Source organism: Panthera pardus, unplaced genomic scaffold (assembly GCF_024362965.1).
Source record: "Panthera pardus isolate Hobbes unplaced genomic scaffold, ASM2436296v1 HiC_scaffold_7, whole genome shotgun sequence".
NCBI lineage: Eukaryota > Metazoa > Chordata > Mammalia > Carnivora > Felidae > Panthera > Panthera pardus.
The window spans coordinates 79,345,139-79,365,024 of NW_026527002.1; the positions used below are offsets into that span (position 1 = coordinate 79,345,139).

At 47.4% G+C, this 19,886-nt stretch overlaps 1 protein-coding gene across 6 annotated transcripts in view; it reads right to left on the reverse strand.

Moving 5' to 3' along the window:
* TRAPPC9 (trafficking protein particle complex subunit 9) overlaps positions 1-19,886 on the reverse strand; it is a 570,776-nt gene that overhangs the window by 506,522 nt on the left and 44,368 nt on the right. For all 6 annotated transcript variants that reach the window (XM_019459757.2, XM_019459759.2, XM_019459760.2 and 3 more), the window contains 2 exons: positions 15,358-15,479; positions 7,568-7,693 (listed from right to left, as the gene is read on the reverse strand). In XM_019459757.2, coding sequence (XP_019315302.2) covers positions 7,568-7,693; positions 15,358-15,479 — 248 coding nt within the window. The remainder of the gene's footprint in view (positions 1-7,567; positions 7,694-15,357; positions 15,480-19,886) is intronic.

Sequence of the window (19,886 nt, forward strand, 5' to 3'; positions counted from 1 at the left end):
CCTGCAAAGGACATCATCAGCAAAGTGAAATGACAATCCACAGCAAGGGAGAAGACTTGTGCCAAGTGTCTATCTGATAAGAGACTAGTATCCGGGATATAGAACGAGCTCTTACAAGTGAATAATAAAAAGAAAACAAAACCCAATTTCCCAAAAACTGGCAAAGAATTTACACACACATACAAACAGCCCATCAGTACACGAAAAGATGCTCAACGTCATTAGCCATCAGGGAAATGCAAACCAGTGACACAACACTACACACCCAGCAGGACGCTTATAACCAAAAAATGGACAATAACAAGCATCAGCACGGATATGAAGACAATGCCGGTGGACACGTACAATGGGGCAGCTGCTTTGGAAAACTGTCTGGTGATTCCTCAGAAGGTTAAACACAGAGTCGCTGGATGACCCAGCAACTCCTCCTTGGCATATACACCCAACGGAACTGAAGGCACATGTCCTCATGAAAACTTGCACATCAGTGTTCATAGCGGCATTCTTGATAACAGCCAAAGATGGAAACAACCCAATTTCCATCGACTGATGAATGAATAATCAAAATGGGGCCTATCCACACTGTGGGAGACTATCCAGCCCTGAAACAAGAAGGAAGCACAGGTTCCTGCTACAACATGGATGAACCTTGAACACGTTATGCTCAGGGACCCAGCCAGACACACAAAGACCAATACTATCCTTTTAGGTGAGAAGTACGTAAGCGTTCATTGTACGACTCTCATAACTTTTCCAAAGGTTTAAAATCTTTCAGAATAAAATGCATTACACATTAAAAACACAAAGTAGGGGCATCTGGGGTGGCTAGTCAGTTAGGCATCGGACTCTTGATTTTGGCTCGGGTCACGACCTCAGAGTTCGCAAGATGGAAGCCTGTGTGGGGCTCTGTGTTGACAGCACGGAGCCTGCTTGAGATTCTCTCTTCCTCTGTCTCTGCGTCTTCCCCATTTGCATGTGCTCGCTCTCTCTCTCTCTCTCTCTCTCTCTCTCAAAATAAATAAATAAACCTTAACAATACAAAGTAATTTCTCACAGGAGGGTTTTAAGGATTAAAGGCAGAAGCACGCGTAAAGCTCTCAGCATGATGCCGTGCACGTCCGCACATGGTCACTGCTGTCACTGCCACTGGAGGAGGGGTGCCAACGCCCACGAGCACTGCATTCGTCACCGCTGTCTCGCGTCTGCCGTCCAACAGACGTTAGCGGGGCCTGCCCTCTGACAAGCGTGCATGGCCCAGCGACCACGGAGATGACTAAGACAGTCCCTGCGCTGGACTCCGCAGGCATTGCCAAACTTTCTTAGTAGAGATTTAGCACTTTAATGGCGGCTCCATTTTTAAGCAACTACCAGGGCAAGTAGCTTCGAATTCTGAAGAGCCATTCTGTTTATGCATTTACTTACATTCTGCCCCATTCTAAAAAAAAAACAAAAAAAACTAAATCAACTTTTTAAACACAACTTAGCAACAATAACAACAAAAAGACAAAAGCAGGGCGAAGAGAAAGTGAGGGGCGCACAGTTAAATGAAACCAGATAAATCATCACGCGGGCCACGACGTGTGTACCATGATTCAAAGCGGACAACAGATTCTGACAGCTGACGCGGAAGAGACAGCTACAAGAGCCTGGCGCCCACGACACAAAGATCTGTGTCAGCTGCCGGCCCGTCCCCACGCGGCAAACTCTGCCACAGCCTTCTCACCTCGGAGCGCCATTCTCAGTGCCCCCGAGTTAAATGCAACCGCGTGCGAGGCACCGTCTCTGTCTCTGACTCTCCCCCGGTGTCAGCCCTCGCCCTGTGTCCTCACTTCACTGGGCTCCCACGCCAACGAGTGAAGCCGACCCCGTGGCCTGGAGGGCGGCTCCTCCCCTGGAGCCCAGTTGGCGGCAGGGCTCCCCCACCCCCCGTCTGCTCTGCTCCCTTCTCCGCAGCCTTGACTTCTCACCAAGACATTTCCTCCTACGCCTGCTGCCCACAAAACCCCCTGCCATACCCAAGAACGCCGTGCCGTATCATGTTCAATCAGAAATTTCTCCGTTCCCTCTCACCTTTCCCTTCTCCAGGAAGGAACTCGACTTTCCTCCCTCCCCACGCAACCATTTCTTTTCCTTGCGAGAGCTGTGAATCCCGCACGCGCCATCCGGAAAGCCGGGTGCCCTGCTGGCCAGGACTGACACGTCTCGGCCTCACCTAGGCTGTATCTCTACACTTTCCCCTTCTATCTTAAAAAGCCTCTCCTGAATCTCCCCATCCCTCTGATTTGGGGCTTAATTTGACATAAAGTTCTGAGGTTACAATTATCATGTGCATATCTGCCCACTTTTACTGGGTTTCCTTAGCAACAGCTTCATTAAGGAACTGCAGCCAGACGTTTAAAGAGGCTGTTCTATCTGAACGGAGTAGCCTGCACAAAATTCAAATGGCTCTGAGGAAAAAACTAACCAGAGACAAAGCGGTCGCGGATCATGAGCCAAAATGTTCTTCAAGCGGCCCAGAATCATTCCTGAGCATCAGGTCTATGGCAGGCATCAGTGCTGGGATGACTGCACACTGGTCCCACAGTAGGCTCGCCAATCTGGTAAGCTGCTGGGCTTTCTCCAAGTTTCTCAAACAATTTCTTACTACCACTTTCTCTTCTTGTCACCATTTTCTACTAATTAAGAAATTAATTTCAGCCACCTGGGTTGTCCGGGGAAAGCTCCGCGATGCAGTTCACGGACCTCAGACTTCAGAGTCACAACCAGCTACGTTTAAATACCGGTGGTGGTGTTTACGAGGCAATCCCGGCACGGGCACGCAGCCAACTGGTGTCCTCAACTTGCTCTTGCCTACAACTGGCTACGGTAAACTACTTCGCAAAGTTGCTATGATGACACGGTCAACATCTCTTCACGCCTAGTTCAGGGCCCGTAATAAGCTGGCTGCGTAATTAGTATCAGGTATACTCAGGGAGTTTCAGTTTACCTGATGACGGGGATGCTCTCCCTCTCCCTTGTCCCCGCCTGGTAACAGAACTTCTGTCGCTGGGATCAACGCCACCAGAGCAGCCTGGCGAGAACATTGCCCAGCTCTGCATGATGAAGCACGTCCTTTTCCACTGTAGAACCACTCACAGTCGGTAGCCATTTATTTTGTGTGTCTCCTGCCTGCTTCCCCCCTAGACTCTACACTCAAGCGGTACAGTAAGCCCAACCATGTCTGTCCTGTCACCCACTAAATATTCTAGGGCTCGCAGACGGCAACACGGCACCTGGCCTCTGCTAGGGAAGGTCGTGTGAAGGAAAGTGTCGGCAAGCATGCTTTCCAGAGGCCCCTTCACCGCTGAGCTTGGGATCTGACTCTGGACACGTTACATAACCCTTCTCTAGCCTGAGGCTCCTCTTGAATAAATAGGAATAACTGCACTTAAGTACCCAGGGTTATGAGAACTAGTAACAAATTCACACCTAGGAAAGAGCCTCAACAAACATGAGCTGCCTTTATTGCTCCGATCCACGACCGATGGGGCAGACACATGTACAGAACGCTTTCTGTGCGTCGAGCGGTATGTTGAAAGCACTCGCCGCGTATTACAGTAACGTAATGTACACTTACAACAAACCCGGGAAGAAGCGAACAGTATCCTTCCCGTCTACAGACTCGCAAACAGGCTATGGGAGGTCACACGTTAGTCCAGGGTCCCGCGGCAAGGAAAACAACGGCAGGAACCCAGGTCTGGGGTGCCAGGACTGGCAGCCCTTCCCTGACTGCTACCATTTGCCTATGACGCCCACGCATCCAAGACACAAGTTTACAGTCATTACATGAAGTGTGTGCTACCACTCGCTATGGGACAATTATCGCAAACCCCTTTCACAAACAACGTAAGAAATGACGCGTCCCTGGACCCCAACACGAGGAATCCTGCAGAAACCCTCCCCAGCACCACTAGATTCAAGCATGTTTCTTATCTGTTTCTATGTCTGCACAGGGCTTCTTAAAGCAGAAAGTACCTACGAGACTCGTTACCTCCATTCCTTTCAAACCTTCCACAGTGGCCAAAACCACCGCCAGGAATAAATACAACTCATCAGTTCTACAATGGCACCCATGTGATCAAGAACCAAAAGAAGCCTGTTCCATTTCAGAAAAACCCGGGACCCTTTCTTTTCTTGTTATTCTAAAGTCCCAGCAGAGCTCATTATTTTGCTGCCCCGGCAAGCACACATGGAGAGGCGTCAACTGTGGCAAAGTGTCGTGTCGGGGGAAACTGAAAGGGCCGCGCCCCAGAGCACCTCACGGCACTCACCCCAACCCGCGTGTCTCTGCTGACCTCTGGTGCTGTCCCTGAGGACCGAGCCAAGGGGCAGAGGGCCGTTCCACCAGCAGCAACTTCCCACGCATCGTCAGCAACAACACTTTATTTTACGAAAGATGTGTACTCCTACGGCCACCTGCAAAGACGGCGTCCCGGCAAGCCAGAATCGCCGGCATTCATCCGCGAGGCGGCTCCGGCCACACGGCCCAGCGAGCGAGCGTTAAGGCCTCCGGGGGCCTCCCCCGACCCTGCCCCCGGCACCCAGCCCGCAGTCCCATGGCTTCAGGTCTTCTGGTGACCGCTGGAAAGCGCGGCCCACCCTCCACTCTGCCCCCCCCCCCCCCCGAGGTGACAGCAGCAGGGCGGCTGCAGGGCAGACACCACGACGCTCCCAGACACGGCGCAGCAACTCTACACCGAGCCCCCCAACCACCGCGAGGGTCTGCTCCCCCGTCGCGTCACAAAGGAAGATACTGAAACAGAGCGATTCTGCGGAAGGTTGCACAGCGAACCAGGGGCAAAGCCAGGACTGAGCCCAAGGCTGTCTGACCGCCCTCCACTCCTGCACGACTCCTCAGCGTGAACTCCCACGAGGGCCCCCACCCCCCTGATGAGCCCGTGTCTCCACACTCACTCCGGACCCACGACAAGGTCTGGCCCCGGCCTGCCTCCTGAGCGTCTCCCCTCTGCGGTCCCTCAGGAACAAAATCCCTCGGGCCAGGAGCGACCGCCACTCAACAGCTCGGAGTCTCTGGGGTGCCGTTTCCCTGACACCAAATGGCCCCAAACAAAGTGGTGGGATTTTTCTTCTTCTGGTTTGTCTGTACTGGGTTTACTGGCTCTCCTCTGTTCCTGTCTCTCCCTTCCGTGTCAGGCCTACAGCTGCTGCTTCTTACTTGTTCCAGCAGCCTCCGTCTACGCCTGAGCTAAGAAATCACTGCGCGGGGTGCCTGTGGGACTCAGTCGGTAGAGCATGAGACTCTTGATCTCAAGGTCGTGAGTTCAAGCCTGACACTGGGTGTGGAGCCTACTTTAAAAAAAAAAAAAAAAAAAAAAAAAAGAGCCCTGATGCCTATTCTTGTTCAAAACATAAACTGATTCTAGTCTCTCTCCCCCTCCCACCCCCGAGCCTCCCCCTCCCTCTCGCCTGAGCCTCAGCCCACACATCTAACAGGCTTCCCGTCACACCCACGGCCGGGTCTGTCACCTCTGCTCCAAAGCACCCTCCACAGCCCCCCTCTCAGAGCACAGGGCGACCTCGCAGCCACAGCCTGGGTGGCGTCCAGCCGACCCTCACGCAGTCCTCACCACTCCCTTTTCACCACCCACGCGGGTCGGCTGTCCCGCCTCTCAGCTGGGAGCATCAGGACTGCTCACCAGGCCTGCCCACAGCACTCTTCCCCACCTGAGACAAGGGGATCCTGTCATTCCCATGCCTCCAAGCCCTTTCCTTTAAAACCCACTGTCAGGGGCGGGTGGGAAGCTCAGTCGGACGAGCGTCCGACTTCGGCTCAGGTCATGATCTCGCATTTATGGAATCGAGCCCCGCGTCGAGCTCTGTGCCGACAGCTCGGTGCCTGGAGCCTGCTTCGGATTCTGTGTCTCCCTCTCTCTCTTCCCCTCCTCCACTCATGCTTTCACTGTCTCTCTCTCTCAAAAGTAAATAAATACTAAATAAATAAACATTAAAAAAAATTTTAGGGGTGCCTGGGTGGCTCAGTCAGTTGAGTGTCCGACTTCGGCTCAGGTCATGATCTCACAGCTTGTGAGTTCGAGCCCCGCGTCGAGCTCTGTGCTGACAGCTCGGAGCCTGGAACCTGCTTCCAGTTCTGTGCCTCCTTCTTTCTGCCCCTCCCCTGCTCACTTGCTCTCTCTGGCTCTCTCAAAAACTAAATAAACATTAAAAAAAAATTTTTTTTTTAAATAAATAAAACCCACTGTTGGCAGAATACACTGCAAACCCTTCACCTGGCCAGAAAGACCTCTAGTTCTGACTGGGACCCCCTCCCTCAAGCTCCCTCTCCAGCCTGTCTCCATCTGGCCTGGTTCCTTCCAGGGAACATGCCGTCTCAGATTTCAGACTCACTCCTGCTGAGCCATCCTCCTGGAATGCTCCGTCCCCCCTCCTCCTCTCCTGGCTATCTCCTATCCAGCTTTCCCGCCCTAGCTTGAACCTCCCTGCCCCAGATGGCCCCTGACCCCACACCCTCCACCACCACCAAACTAGCTCAAATCGATTTGCCACACTCCCTTGTCCCCTGTTTTTCAGTCACCCCACCACCGGAGGTCCACCTTTGCCATGAGGCTGTCAGCTCGAGGAGGGCAGAACCTGCCTTCTCCCCACCCCTCCCCCGCCCAGCACGGCCTGTGCTCAGCAAAGAGCTTTGCCACTAATTACCTGTGTCCCACTCCCAGCCATAGGTCCTTATAGAAGCTGCTGCACTTTGGGACTGGGTGGCCCCATCCATACAAATCCAAGTTAAATGAGCTAAATGTCTCCAATCTTTCTAGACTACCAACTTTGTGACTTTGCATTAGCAACCTACAACTAAATGTTCTAATGACTTCGTTTTATTAAAATCATATCCAGATGCAGACTGAGTGGTATTTCTTGAGTGCCTACTGTGTACCATGAGCTGTCCAAAGAACTTTCCCAGACTTTGTGTTTTAGAAACCAGCCCGGGTTACAAATGGCAGTCGCGCCACAAGTGACCAGAGTGAAGCAACAGGCAGAGCTGGACCAAGGTCACGAAGCTGGCGAGAGACAGAGTGGTTTCTCTACTCAAGAAAAATTGTGAAGGGCAGAAAACTCTGAATGTGGGGGGCACCTGGGTGGCTCAGTCGACTGAGTGTCCAACTCTTGATTTTGGCTAATGTCATGGGACTGACCCCCACATTGGGCTCCACACTGAGCATGGGTCCCTCTTGGTATTCTCTCTCTCCCTCTCTCCCTCCCTCTCTCTCCTTCTCTCCCTCCCTCCCTCTCTCTCCCTCTCTCTCCGTCTCTCTCCCTCTCCCCCTCTCCCCTGCTCACATGTGCTCTCTCTCTAAAATTTAAGAAAAAGAAAAGAAAAATCAGAATCCTGAAAGTAAAGTATCATAACGTAAAGCAGTATTTAGGACACCGAGTTCTGGCTGCAGACTTCACACCACACTGAGTCCTAGCAGCAGGGTCACAACGGGGTCCAGGAGAGCTGCACTAACCCTTCCACGCACCGCACCCGCCTGTCGGGAGGACGTGCACCCACCTGTCGAAGATTAATGTAAACCGCGTTCTGGAGAAATTCTGAAGCATCCATGCTCCGCTTCTGAATGGCAAGGACTCGCACAGCCTTGACACACGCTTCTAACTCAATCACTCCGGCATTCTTGTACTGTAGGGCACAAAGGAGGATCCTCATCAAAAAAGAAGATTTTCTACCGTATCGCAAAGCCTATATATCACGGGGAACTCGGGGACCCTTCAGGGCACCTCCCCAAGTTCCAGGACCTAACAGTCCCTCCCAAGGGGGGCGGGTGGAGAGCAGAGAGGGAGGACTGTATCGGGGGAAGTCTTATCACGCCACACTGTGTGGCTCGGAGCCTGGAGCAGGCTGCTGAGTGGCCCCTGGACCCCGACCCAGTGCCCTCCCTCCAGCACCCTTTGCCCCGCCAAGGCTGCACCACAGAAACTCTGCACACTAGCTGTCGGCCTGTTTTCTTTTCCACTCCAACCGGTTTTGTTTTCTTTCTAAGCATCCCGAGCTGGAGTGATTTTCAATGGCGGTATCTGTAGAAACTTGCAGTTGAAGAAAAGTTTAACAGAGATAAATCCATGTACACCAGGGCCTAAAGACCGCCCGGGGGGAGGAGGTCCCTCACAGATACTCCTACAGAGGCATCAAACACTGGAGTCCCCCCTTTCCATCAACAAGTATTTACCGAGACCCCCATGGGCCCAGCAGGCAGAAATGCTCGGGAGAATGCAGTCTGTCCACCTACCAATTGTTACAAAGGTCACGTTTCTTACTAAAAGTATTTTTATAAGGTAGAAAAAGAAAGTGCTGTGCTGTTAGGGCAGCCTCCTTCTTCCCTCTTTTCAAGTATGTAACACGTACGTAATTCATGGCACGGGACAAAAACCAACATGCCCAATCATGAGGAGAAACTCTGCTTCCCTAACTGGCAACACTGAAGTCAGAAATCACCAATTTTTACATACCATTTAACAGCACAACAATAAACTCACAGAAGGACTTTATTCCACTGAAATTAAATGACTTCTTTTCCTTCAAATCCCTTGAAACAACTTCCATGTAAGTGGCAATAAAAGCCAACTCCATTTTTTTCACATGTTTATGTTACACTTACATATTTTTAATTATATTATAAAGATTTAAACTGCAATCATAAAAAATTGCTCTTATATCAGTAGAAAGGTATCCACAATCAGCAGGGATTAGGTAAAGAATGGACCATTACTAAAAACCTCCATACCTGCTCTCTATAAGCATTCTCCAGGAATAAAAATTCTGGGATGCAGGGACCAAGCCCCGTTCTCACTACTGAGTCCTTACTAAGGACTGTCCTACCAGCACAGATCCCAGCATAGCATTGTATAATCAATAGTTCAGGAATAAATGAGGGAACTCTCTCATTCAATTCTAAAACAAAAACCCTAAAATAAATATTATCCTTGTTAGGTTCTAAAATGAGACTTAAAAAAGTAAAGTTTCGGGGCGCCTGGGTGGCTCGGTCGGTTAAGCGTCTGACTTCGGCTCAGGTCATGATCTCACGGTCCGTGAGTTCGAGCCCCGCGTCGGGCTCTGTGCTGACGGCTCAGAGCCTGGAGCCTGTTTCGGATTCTGTGTCTCCCTCTCTCTCTGCTCCTCCCCTGTTCATGCTCTGTCTCTCTCTGTCTCAAAAATAAATAAACGTTAAAAAAAAAAAAAAAATTTTTTTTAAAAAAAGTAAAGTTTGTTGGGGCACCTGCGTGGCTCAGTCAGTTGAGCATCTGGCTTCGGCTCGGGTCATGATCTCACGGTTTGTGCGTTCAAGCCCCACGTCGGGCTCTGTGCTGACAGCTCGGAGCCTGGAGCCTGTTTTGGATTCTGTGTGTCTCCCTCTCTCTCTGCTCCTCCCCCGCTCATGCTCTGTCTCTCTCTCTCTCTCTCTCTCAAAAATAAACAAACATTTAAAAAAATTAAAAAAAAAAAAAAGGAAAGTTTCTTGCCCAAGGTTACAAAGCGAGTATCTGGTGGAGACAGGGTTTGAATTGCATCCATCTGACTCCAGAACTAATATGAAGCAAACATGCCATTAGGAACCAAGTGACCTACCAGGGTCGGGCCTGGTTAGTACTTGGATAGGAACCAAGTGACCTTCACTTGAGAGGCCACAGGAACACAGCTAAAGGTAGGTGAACACCGAGAACTCTGCCCGACACCATAGCTCAAGCGTGAAGGGTCCTCTGCCTCCCAATCCAGCCGTCACTGTGTGACTTCAATCGAGTCACGTACCCTCTCTGGGCTTTAGTCTCTCACCTATGGAAAAGTATGAGGCTATATGCTCTCTAAAGTTCCTTCCAACCATAAATATGACGACACCAATGTCTCGGGAGAATGTCTACGTCTCCATTTCATTTCTTCTAATAAAAGAGAATTTCCTTGGCCACAAATCAGAAATCTAATAAAAAATCATTTGTGAAGCCACCAAGAATCTGCTTACAAGATTTCACTATCGCTCACAGTGAATGAAAACCAAAAGATGGGGCCTCTCCCTTGGTAAGTGAGAGGCAGCCTGACATGTGTGTTCATGTGTGTGCGTGTGCACGTGTGTGTGTGCGTGTGTGCACGTGTGTACAAATCAAATATGATCAAATCAAATCTGAGAAGCATTCAGAGATTCTTATACCACTGTCGTCTCATGGTGGGGGAGGACGTAAAGGAGGAAAGACAAGGAGCTACGAGGAAAACGAGGCAAATGAACAGAACTACAACCAGAGAAAGGAAGATATCCACTTGCTCTGTCTGTCTGCATCACATACACAATATGAGGAACGGGCTTCTCCCCAGACCCAGACGTCTCGTTGAGCACGTACTCAACCGAGGAAGGACAGACGATGACCGTTTTTTTATTGAGCAATACAAACGAGTCTGCCCCGGTAGTAGGCATTTTACACGTATAAATTGTTTACTCTGATTAAAAACTCGATGCAGGGGTGCCTGGGGGACTCAGCCAGTTAAGCGTCTGACTCTTGATATCTATCGGCTCAGGTCATGATCTCACGGTTCACGGGATCGAGCCCCACATTGAGCTCTGTGCTGACAGCATGGAGCCTGCTCAGGATTCTCTCGCTCCTTCTCTCTCTGCCCTTCTCCCACTATCTCACGTGCTCTCTCTCTCTTGCTCTCACTCTCTCAAAATAAATAAACATTTTAAAAAATTTTTTTTTTAATCTTGATGCAGTAGGCCTTAACCTCACCATTTGAGAGAAAAGAAACCCAGGGCTGAGAGAGCATACAAAGGAAATGAGGTCAGACGGCACAGACACAGTGGAGAGACTCAAATCCAGTTCTGTCTTACTCCAGAGGCTGCTCCTTCCACTCTGGGGACTGGAAAACTCAAGACCCACGGCCACCTGCCTCCCCTGCTGTGCCCACGGCAGACAAGTCTCTCCCACCGAGAAGTCTCGAATTCTTACTAACACAGTGCTGTGGGCAGCCACTAACTTTCCATCAGATATGGCTGGTGAAGAGCCATCCACCTGCCATGCCCGCAGGGCTCTGCCACAAAGGCAGGAGAGCCTGGTTCCTGTGCACATTCAGAGCCTTCCCTGGTCTAACCCTGGCTCCTTCTGCTTCTCTAGTCCAAAGGCAGTCACCAAACTGCTAGAATTAGTTACACGAGCCACGTGACTTCTCTCCATCTGTCTGCCCACCTACAGAACTTAGCTATGATCATTTTGATAATCTTGGAAACAAAGTTTAAAAGACAGAAAAGAAAGGAGTTTGAAAAAAGTACTTAATATTTAAGATTTTTCAACAGCCAGTTACAAAATGAATATTAAAACCTCAATCTGCCTTTCTACATTTCAGCTATAAGCAGTTCAAAAATATAATGGCAAAAAATCTCATCCACCAAATTAACAAAAACACATGCAATAACTAGAAATAAACTTAAAAACAATGCTCACGTTCTCTGTGAAGAAACCTGCAACTCTGTATTGCGGGACTTAAAATAAGATGTGTAAGTGCAGAGACATTAACATATTCTACAGAGACAGTAATTTTGCAAAGATAGGAGTTCTCCTAAAAATAATTCAAAACTTACTTTAAGCCCCATGAAAATTCCAAACTGTTTTGTGTGTGTGTGTGTGTGTGTGTGTGTGTGACATGAACGAAATATTTCAGGATTCTTGAGGAATTATTATTCATAATACTAGCCAAGAAAATCTAGGATGGGAGGAAGGGATTTTAAAGAAAAGAAGACACACTAGTACACGTTAAAGAAACCACAGGAGATAAAATATCATGATGCTGGAGTAAGAAAAGAAATTCATAGAAAGGAATAAAAAGCTCAGGGGCGCCTGGGTGGCTCAGTCGGTTGAGCGTCCGACTTCGGCTCAGGTCACGATCTACGGTCCGTGGGTTCGCGCCCCGCGTCGGGCTCTGTGCTGACAGCTCAGAGCCCGGAGCCTGTTTCGGATTCTGTGTCCCCCTCTCTCTCTGACCCTCCCCCGTTCATGCTCTGTCTCTGTCTCAAAAATAAATAAACATTAAAAAAAAAATTAAAAAAAAAAAAAAAGCTCAGAATTAGACTCCAATATATGTATGTATTCAGTGTAAGTGGGATTTCAAATCAGAGACAAAAAGTATGAATTCCATGAATTGTGGCGGAACAAGTAGATAGTAACCTGGAAAAAATAAATGCTATTTCTGTGTCATAATGTACACAAAATAAATTACAGGTAAGGAGATAAATATTTTAAAATGCTAACCTCATCAAATACAATACTTTCCATATACTTAACTCTGCTTATCCTCACCACAACACTTCCAGATAGGTACTATCATCATCCCCATTTTAAAGATTAAAAAAAAAAAAAATGAGGATGGGGCTCCTGGGTGGCTCAATCAGTTAAGCATCGGACTCTTGATTTCGACTCAGGCCATGATCTCATGGTTCATGAGCTCAAGTCCCACATCAGGCTCTGCACTGACAGTGGGGAGCCTGCGTGGGATTCTCTCTCTCCCTCGCTCTCTGTCCCTCTGTCACTCGTACGTACTCTCTTTCTCAAATAAACTTTATTATAAAAAAAAAACTGAAGAAAAGAGTTCCATGTTATTGTTAAGGTATTTCTAAGCATAATACCAAAGGTAAAAACCCAAAAGGAAAAAATTTACTGTATTAGAAACCTGTTTTGACCACAAAAACAAAAAGAAAAGCTCCTGAACAAAATGAAAGGCAAGCAACCTTAGGAAACAGATTAGTAATAGGCATCAATGAAAGAAAAGAAGCTGGTATTCACCATATATAAAGAGCTATAACAGAGCAACAAGAAAAACACCCTAACTTAAATGGGTACAAAGGACACAAATGGGTAATTCATATAAGAAACATAAATGCTATAAAGCAAAAACTGTCCAATATCTCACTGGTAACCAAATCCAAACTAAAACAATGGGAAGTTACTTTCACCCATCACAGTGACAAATACTCTGAAAGGATACAATAGCTGGTGTTTGTGACAGAGCAGACTGTTACCCTTTTGGCACGACACTATGGCAATGTGTAAGTAAACTCTAAAAACACCATGTATGCTCTTTGACTCAAGTCCACTTCTAGGTACTATCTCCTTAAAATAAATAATAAAAAAATAAATCAGTCCAAAAAGATTTCTCTACCAGGGCGTTTATCACAGCACTGTTTACAACTGTGGCAAGGAAAACTGAAATGAACTAATATTCATAGAAGAGAATCAGTTAAATAAATCTATACCTTTTCATATCCTATTGGAGAAGGAATTTGGGGAGTAACTTGAAAGTAACTTATCACAAGTGTAAATGTCATATCCAGTGATTAAATTTCCAGAAATCTTTTTTGCTTAATTTTCAATATTTAATTTTTGTATTTTTGAGAGAGCGTGAGTGGGGGAGGGTCAGAGAGAGAGGGAGACATAGAATCCAAAGCAGGCTCCACACTATCAGTGCAAAGTCAGGCACGGGGCTCGAACCCACGAACCCTGAGATCATGACCTGGGCCGAACTTGGACGCTCAACCAACTGAGCCACACAGGAGCCCCAAATTTCCAGAAATCATAACGAAAGGGATAATCACACAAGAATATATGTACAAGAATGTTCACTGATGCATTTTTTCCTAACAGGGGAAAGTGAGAAAACCTAAGCATCCATCAAAAGGTAAGAATTTAGGAAATCAGAGCGAGCAGTGAGCTCTGTGGGAGCAGGCATTTCGCTTTGCTCTAGGTGCCGTCTACTCCCCGTGTTGGGTTCCTGATGGCCTCTTACAAAAGTGTTGACAAATGACTACATCCACACTTTAGAAGACTTTCCACCCGAGGGGCGCCTGGGTGGCTCAGTCAGTGAAGCGTCCAACCTCAGCTCAGGTCATGATCTCACGGTTTGTGAGTTTGAGCCTCACATCAGGCTCTGTGCTGACAGCTCAGAGCCTGGAGCCTACTTAGGATTCTGTGTCTCCCTCTCTCTCGGCCCCTCCCATCCTCGTACTCTGTCTCTCTCTCTCTCAAAAAATAAACAAACATTTAAAAAAATTTTTAAAAATTGGAGTGCCTGAGTGGCTCAGTCGGTTGAGCGTCCGACTTTGGCTCAGGTCATGATCTCGCGGTCCGTGGGTTCGAGCCCCGCGTCGGGCTCTGTGCTGACAGCTCAGAGCCTGGAGCCTGTTTCAGATTCTGTGTCTCCCTCTCTCTCCGTCCCTCCCCCTCTCACACGCTATCTCTCTCTCTCTCTCTCTCTCTCTCTCTCAAAAATAAATAAACATAAAAAAAAACATGGAAGACTTTCCACCCTATCTGAAATAATCAAGCAGGTTTGCAGTGGGAGGACATCTGGGATGAATCTGTGAGTGAATAAAGCAAGTTGCAGAATAACACATGCGGTATAATCTCATCTTCCTAAATAAGAGATATACATACACACATATATGCATTTCACAGGCATAAAGGTCACAAGAGAGATGTACCAAATTGTTAACAGCTGTTACTCTAAGAAACAAGGGTAGGAGAGGTGGGCGGGTTTCATCTTCTGCTTTTGCTACCGCTCTTCTACACAGCTTGACTTCTTGTTTTCAGTATTTCAGAAAGTAGATATGAAATTTAAATTTTTTTTTTTTTTAAATCCAAGGGTCACCTGGGTAGCTCAGTCGCTTAAGCATCTGCCTTCGGCTCAGGTCACAGTCTCCCGGTTCGTGGGGTCGAGCCCCGCGTCGGGCTCTGTGCTGACAGCCTAGCCTGGAGCCTGCTTTGGGTTCTGTGTCTCCCTCTCGCCCCGCCCCTCCCCCGCTGATGCTACGTCTCTCTGTCTCTCAAAAATAAATAATAAACATTTAAATAAGTAAATAAATAAACCCAGAGTATTAAGAAGGGTGCATCCAAAAGATGGAATGTCGCCCACATCACTAAAAATCAGGCCGTGGAAGGTTTAACTACAGAGATACGCCACATGAAAAATGCAGGTCTCCACACAGTAAGTATAGGCTGCTCACCGTTTTTTATAATATAGGCAATATATGTTGAGAGAAAGACCAGAAAATAGATATCAAAATGTTAAAATGGTTATCTCCGAGTAGTGGGGCTATGATCGTCCTTTTTCCCCTTTTTCCAAATATGAAATTCACACTATTATGAATCAGAAATAAAGAAGTGTTTTAGTATATAGTATCATGCACTAGAGAATGATACATGAATACTTACAGAACCAAATAATTGGGATGTGCTGCAGTATTTCACAGTGTAAACCAGGAACCCCGGATTAAAACAACACAATTATGTAAGGGATTTACGAAGCAGTAAAATCACCTTGCTGTAATAGGAAATGGCCTCCTTATATTTGTCAATTATGTCCTCAGGACTCAGACAGTTCTTAGCACGTCCAATTTCAGCACTGGTGTCGGGATTTATGCCATTGGTTGTGAGGGCACCTGCAAACCAAAAGAAAGAAAAGAAATAATCTTTTGCTTTTTCTGTCTTGCTTCTTTGTTTGAAAGAGGGGCACAAACCAGATAAAACTTAAATATTCCCTACTGCAATTCAAATCATGATGCTGTTTTTTAAACCTTCCTAACTCATATACCCCCTTCCTGGCTCATATACCTCCTTCCTGACTCATATATCCCCTTCCCAGCTCATATACCCCCTTCCTGGCTCATATACCCCTTCCTGGCTCACATACCCCCTTCCTGACTCACATACTTCCTTCCCGGCCCACATACCCCCTTCCCGGTCACATACCCCCTTCCTGGCCCACATTACCCCCTTCCTGGCCCATATACCCCCTTCCTCGCTCATATACCCCTTTCCTGGCTCATATATTCCCTTCCTAGCTTATATATCCCTTTCCTAGCTCATATACCCCCTTCCTAGCTTATGTATCCCCTTCCCAGCCTGTATATCCCCTAGAAGTCTTACCATCGAAGCACCATATGAAATGTTAAGTGACTCAAAGTAAGTTTTCCTCCTTGTTGAAATTTTCTGTTAAAGAACACGAAGTGCATTATAGAAAAGTACCGTGTTCATAATAACCAGCTTAGGCATCTGGAAGACCACGCCAGTGGCGAGCACTATCTCACAGCTCTACACTCTGAGTGCCAGCAGGAGGCCACACTGTCTCCTCAAATGACCACCAACTACATGAAAGCATTTTCTGAACCGTCCAGCCCTGAAGAAACAGAACTCATAAATGCCAGGATCCTTTCTGTGGTCGTCATTGTCTATTTCTGGCTGCCTATCAATTAGCAGAACCACCTAATTCCCCGGCCATCCGACCAACGTGGGGGAGAGTTCTGGAGAAATCTCCATTTACAGAACATAACCAACTACACATGGAACTCGGACAGGGAAAAAAAAAAAAAAAAAAAAGGATGAAGCAGTTTTTGATTTCACAGAACACAAAAGCAACTCTCCCAAGCCTGGTAAAAGGAACAGCTGGGCTCCTGCTAAGCCGCTAGTTTATCACCGGGACAAACTCTTCAGGCCTTCACGCCTGCTGGGGTCTCAGGCACAGGGCTGCTGCCCATCCCGACAATCCATAGGACACAGGCATGCCTCTCAATGCCTGCCCCACGCGTGCCAGCTTGTCTCCTACCCTCGCTTCTGACCTTGGCCCCATCTTCTCACCTGCTTGTTTGACATTCTGTTCTTCTCTAAGCTGTCTCAAATACTTTTGGGAACAAGACAGAAGAATAAGTGGATAGAAACACAGATGGACAGGTGACAAATGGACAGAAAGACTCCAAGAAAAGGGAAACAAAGAAAATTTCCTACACAAAACCCTCCTCTCGTTGGGGAAGACAGAACCACCACAGGGGACCAGGAAGAGGCAGGTGGCTTAGGATCTTGTTTCCTCTGGATTTTGTGAAAATCACAGCAAGGGATGAGAGGGTTGAACTATAAATAATAAAAGAAAAGGGCATGCTCGAAAAAATCTAAAATATACATTTTTTAAAGAACAGACTCCAATCACTGAGGCCCAATGACACAATTCTTGAGTGCTACAGAACTGAGAATTCCACCTCCCAGCCACAAGACACCCCTCTGGAGCGATGAGCACTTACACAGAGTGGCTGTACCATCATCACAGCCAAAGATAGGTTCTTTTGCGCTGAGAAGGACTCAGAACCTGTGCTAACAAGGACTTTGCAGGTCCTCACTCACAACCCCCAGCCACTCTAGGAAGATGGCACTCCTAGTGTATCTCATTTCCGCGGGTGATGAAACAAGTCCTGGAGAGGCCGAGTATCCTTACTAGTGTTCAAAATTACAGAGCCAGTGACTCCAGGGTAGGATCCGAACTTGGGCCTACATTTTCCACCACTATACGATTGTGCTTTGCATGTTTTCCTATATATAATACACTTATTTCTGGCTAAAATATTTAATAAGTAATAGGCAGTCTTGATTTATTTAATAGGTTCTAACAATTTATCTTTACATCCTTAAATTCTACCCTTCTCCCTTGAAGAAAGGGAGGGAAAGATAAGAGGGGCCAGAATGAAGCGGGTCCTTTGCTCTTCATATGGTACCTCCTCTCTTCCGAACAGTACATGATCAAGACGTCTCCAACCAGGAAGAAGGAGGAAATGCCCCCCCCCATCTTTTACAGAAATGGCACCACTGAAAATGAGGGTTCATTCAATGATGACCTTCAACGCCAATACGGGGCGGTGGGGGGGGGGGGGGGGGGGTACACGCCCACACCACAGCCCAGAACAGCACAATATGTCAGAAACTAACAAGGGCAGAGCTCACAAGACAGCTTAGTGGGTCACAGCAAATTAATTTTGTTCCATAAAAGAATAAGAAGCTCTAAAAATACTAGTATGCGATAGATGCAATCTTTCTGGACACCTACAAAGGGTCAACAGCCTGCACGTAACGTTAATGTGGACCAGTGGAACCAGGAGTCATCAAGGCTATAGCCTGGAGTCTACAAACGGGAAAAATCAACGAAACAGCCAGGCTGACAGCCAGGCTGACAGCCAGGCTGGAGGGGAGAAAATGAGAGAACACAGTTAGGAAAACGTGGGCAGAGAAGTTGGGAAAACAACATAATCACACGGGTTCTCAGGTATCCATCCAACCATCATCCATTCATCCAAGAGACAGGGCGAGAGTTACGGAGTCCGCTTGCGTGCAAGGCTGCGTACAAGGCCCAAAACCGGAAAGGCAACAGACACAAAGGAAAGCAAAGCAGAAATAAGAGGGCATAAAGCAGAGACAAAGGAGGCAGGGGACAGAAAGACAAAGCCGTGAGAGAGAAGAGAAACACCAGGCAATTTTCAGAAAAGGCAGGTGCCAACTGGCGCGGAGGAGATGCCGGCAGCGGTGCTGGGTCACGCTTACAGCCGCTGTCCTGCTACGAAGCGAAAGCCCGGCAACGTGATACTCCGCCCCGTCGGCGGAGGGACAGCAAGGAAGACAGTGCCGCCGGTAGGTCTGGATGTTACCCTGGGCGAGCGCACAGTGAGCTCCCCCGGCACGTCAAAGATCAGCAGTACTGGGACCCCTGGATGGCCATTCGGAAAAAGATGAAAAGAGACCTCACACCAAACGCAAGAGTAAATGCCAAATGATCTGGGATCCAGATATAAAACAGAAAACCATAAAAGAAGTTCAACAGCATAGGTGAATTCCCCTAAAACCTGGACAGAGGGAAAGGTCTCTAAATATGGTGCAAATCCAAGCGCAATTTTAAAACACTGATAAATTCGGTTATGTGACAATGCAACAAAAATACCACAAACGAAGCCAAAACATAAATGATGGTCTGAGAGAAAATAGCTGCAATATACATCACAAAGGGCTAAGAGCTCTAATATACAAAGAGGTCATAAAATTGAGAGACAAAAAGCTAAAAGTCCAAAAGAAAAAAATGAGCCAAAGATACGAGCAGACAATTCATAAAAGAAAAACACAAAGACGGCCCTCACCATTTAAAAAGATGCTGGATATCACCTGTGGTCGGAGACACCGCTTCTCACTCTTAGCGAGCTGGCAAAAGCGTAAAAAGTCAACAAGGAGCTCGGCTGACAAACTCGTGGAGAAAAGGCACCCTCCTGCGCGGCTCCTGTGAGTGCAAAGTGGTGCGACCCCAGTGGAGAGAAATTTGGTAAAATCTAGTAAGTGTGTCTATATTTTTTAACCTTTTGACCCAGGAACTCCATCTCTAGGAATTTATGGTGAAGACACAAGCCCAGTAACACAGCAGTACGTATGGATGAGGCCACTGACTGCAGCAGCACCTGTAATTACAAAATGCTGGAAACCAAAAGTCCATGCAGAGGAGACGTGAACAGAATATGACGCAGGTGCGTGCACGCGCACGCACGCGCACGCACGCACATACACACACCACCCGCGCGTGCGCGCGCACACACACACACACACACACACACACACACACACACACACACACACACACACAACACAACCCCTACAAGAATGAAAAACTAGGAACAGATGAGATTAGTTACCTATGGGGTAGATGGGAATCAGGTGGGAGGGATAAGAAAGGCAGTGACCCTTCTCTGGATATAACTTTTTGTAACGTTTTGACTTTTAGAACCATGTTCATGTTTTATATAGTGGTAAAAAAAAAAAAATCAATCAGTAAAGATAGGGGAACCCTATATGGCATACAAACAGAAACAAATGAGCCTAACGGTATTTCAAAGCAATAACATAATTCCATTGACAGGGAGATTAAAGAACAAACCCAATCAACTTCTGATCACAGTACCTTGTACATTTATCCTCAGTATGAAGACAAAGAGAGCACAAACAGTTCTTAAATTTTACTTAAAGGTTTGTTTTTGTAGTGATATTGGTTA